We start from the raw sequence: 2,733 nt of genomic DNA, 5'->3' as shown, positions 1-2,733 counted from the left end.
CAGAGATGCATTGAAACCAGTACCAGGAGGACAAGATCTTGATATATATTCACCATTAACACGTTCTCTGTATCGTGTGCAATTATCAGGATCTTCTACGCGTTCAGATTCAATACAATCTGTAACATACGAATTTATAGATATCTACCCAAATTAGACTTTTGTGATTACGATTGCTGTACTGAACCCAGAGAAGACGTTGAACCTTCGTGTCATAAATCTGTAAAAGAAACTTACCGTTACTACTGTCTTGATTACAGCTAGGTAAATCATAGAGATGGTCGCAAATCCCAAGAGATGGACTGAAACCAGTACCAGGAGCACATGGCCTTGAAACATATTCACCATTAACACATTCTCTGTATCGTGTACAGTTATAAGGATCTTCTACAAGCCCAGGCCCAGTACAAGCTGCAACATATAGATTTATCAATATCTACCGAAAGATAAGTCCTCAAGTTATCCGTAAACTATCGTGATGGCTGGATTGATTCTTATAGTCTCGAAGGTTCAAGCCAACTATTGTAATAACCCATTTGTATTTTCTTCAAATAGATTTGGTCTGAAACGCGTCATTTGTATTTGCATATTCTTGTGCTAACATAAACAGTGGCTTCACTTCAAGTTCTGATTGTACTTCTTTATGGCTAAATGAAACAAACTTTGATATGCGGGTTATTCTATAAACGTTTTTTTAGTTATAGTGAAGACAGTTACACTGTAAAAAAGTCCGTTTTTTTTACAGAAATGTACTTCATATTTTCTGTTGATATACGTAAATTTCTGCTGATATACATATTTTTCTGTTGATTTACGGACTTTGTTCTTACATTAACAGAATGTTAGTTCCCGATAAGGAAATATGTTATTTTACGTAAATTAATCTTGGTCGTATGTCATTTAAGAACCATTACGTTATTTGTCAGTAAATTTACGTCAATTCTGTGTTATTATCATGTATGTCCAAACTTGTCTGTAGATAAGCGAAGTCTGCGCATGCGTGGTCATACTGTTTTTTTGACAGGAACTTTATGTTTCCTTAAATTATAACAGGATTGCTGTTAATTTACGGAAAAAGTGATTTTGCATTATGATAGTTTCGACCTGCCAATCAAAGTAGGTATGACGTCATCGGTAAAGACACGAGGTCAGTCTATCGTCACGCCGCCATCTTATCCCACATCAAAACAAGGCTACGTCGAAGGGATTTTTGTGAATTTCTTAAATTAAATTTAATATGGTGAGATGCATGGAGATCTTGAAATGCTGACCCGATATTCCACCACTCATTCCTGTTCTATTATCACCCTTTGTCAAAAACTGCAAAATGTTCTACTGAATTTTAAGCGTGTGGGGACAACGACAAAATGACTTAAATTTATCCTACACGATGAACTAGACTAGGCTTAGCTTACTTGGTCTTGGGTAGAGTGGAAATGATCACTGAATACAAATTAACAGGTGAGTGTATTTTAATTATTGCCTAAGTAAATTTGTAATGTTATCTTTTTATCACTTTATACGTATTTGTGGTCTGAAACTTAGATCAGTCTTGTCAAGAGTCATCTTTCTGTTTAGAACTCTTCTGTCTAAGAGAGTAGAAAAATTAATAATTCTTCATAGCAATGAAGTCCTCAAATTCATATCTCAAATCTTCAGGTTTAGCCAACCGCAATGTAAGTTTATACCCGATTACATAAGAAAGCCTCCGACGATATGAAATATCACAGGATCCATAATTTCTATTGCAATTTTATGTTTTTTCATGCTGCCTGAAAACTCTTACCAAAATGTAAACAAACCCGACAAAATGGCGCCAAATTATGCATAGATTCCTCAAGTCAGTTTTCCCACCAACTTTGCACATGTGACACTATATAAAATGTTTGTACCTACTATTAATAACATTTGCAATGTCTTATCGATGTCTGGAATGTCAAACTGTGCAACCTGCTTTTAAGAAATTATGTTGTACGGCCATCCATGATAAGTGACAGTGTGTCACTTTCTTATGCCTTTACTATTTTATTATTTTTAATTTATAATTTCTTTTTCTGTTTTTGTACATCCTCGCTTTTTTTTTTTGTACTTACAGCCTTTTTCGGTTATGATTGCACCAGAGTACAAGAATATAAGGAATGAGAATTCTGTCATTAATATTCTTGTCAATAAACCTTAACCGTTTACACTCAATGTTAGGACCCACTACGTGGGCGAGGCATTACAAAATTCGTAAACGAGGGCGAATTGGATTTATTGAACTAAAAGATCCAGTGCCCTACTATTACTACACTACTGCAGTACATTAGCACAACAAATATTTTCTCATTTTAAATTTATCTTTTCAGGTATGTCACCTTTTCCCTTTCTTTAGAGTTTCTGCCATTATTTACCAGCTAAAAGTTACGGAGCATTATGAGAGTTGACCTGACTTTCGAACGAGCAACAATTAACTGTGCACATCAAAAACAATTAGGCCTTATAATAATGATTAGAGTTGCATCATAAACAGTATTGTGCTGGATGATGGAGTCTTATAACCTTATGGAACACTAAAAAAAGTGAAGTAGTAGAATTACTGGACCACAGGTTCTGTCAATATTAACAAAATATGGGCAATGTGGAGAAAAGAGTGTCAACATAAAAAAAAAGACATTAGTTAAATCCAAATTAGTTAAATCCGAACGTTATGAAGATGTCATTACTTATGAGAATATCAAAAAAGATGTCATA

At 34.5% G+C, this 2,733-nt stretch overlaps 1 protein-coding gene across 1 annotated transcript in view; it reads right to left on the bottom strand.

The window, feature by feature from the left end:
* The window catches only part of LOTGIDRAFT_214221 (hypothetical protein), a gene marked incomplete at its 3' end in the record, with an annotated part of 33,008 nt that overhangs the window by 13,931 nt on the left and 16,344 nt on the right, over positions 1-2,733 (bottom strand). The window contains exon 10 of the mRNA XM_009053715.1: positions 238-384. Within this exon, the coding sequence (XP_009051963.1) occupies positions 238-384 (147 nt within the window). The remainder of the gene's footprint in view (positions 1-237; positions 385-2,733) is intronic.

The sequence above is a fragment of the Lottia gigantea genome, assembly GCF_000327385.1.
Source record: "Lottia gigantea unplaced genomic scaffold LOTGIsca_20, whole genome shotgun sequence".
NCBI classification, from domain to species: Eukaryota; Metazoa; Mollusca; class Gastropoda; family Lottiidae; genus Lottia; species Lottia gigantea.
The sequence above is the reverse complement of the archived record's forward strand: the minus strand, read 5'-3'. Positions and strand labels throughout refer to the sequence as shown.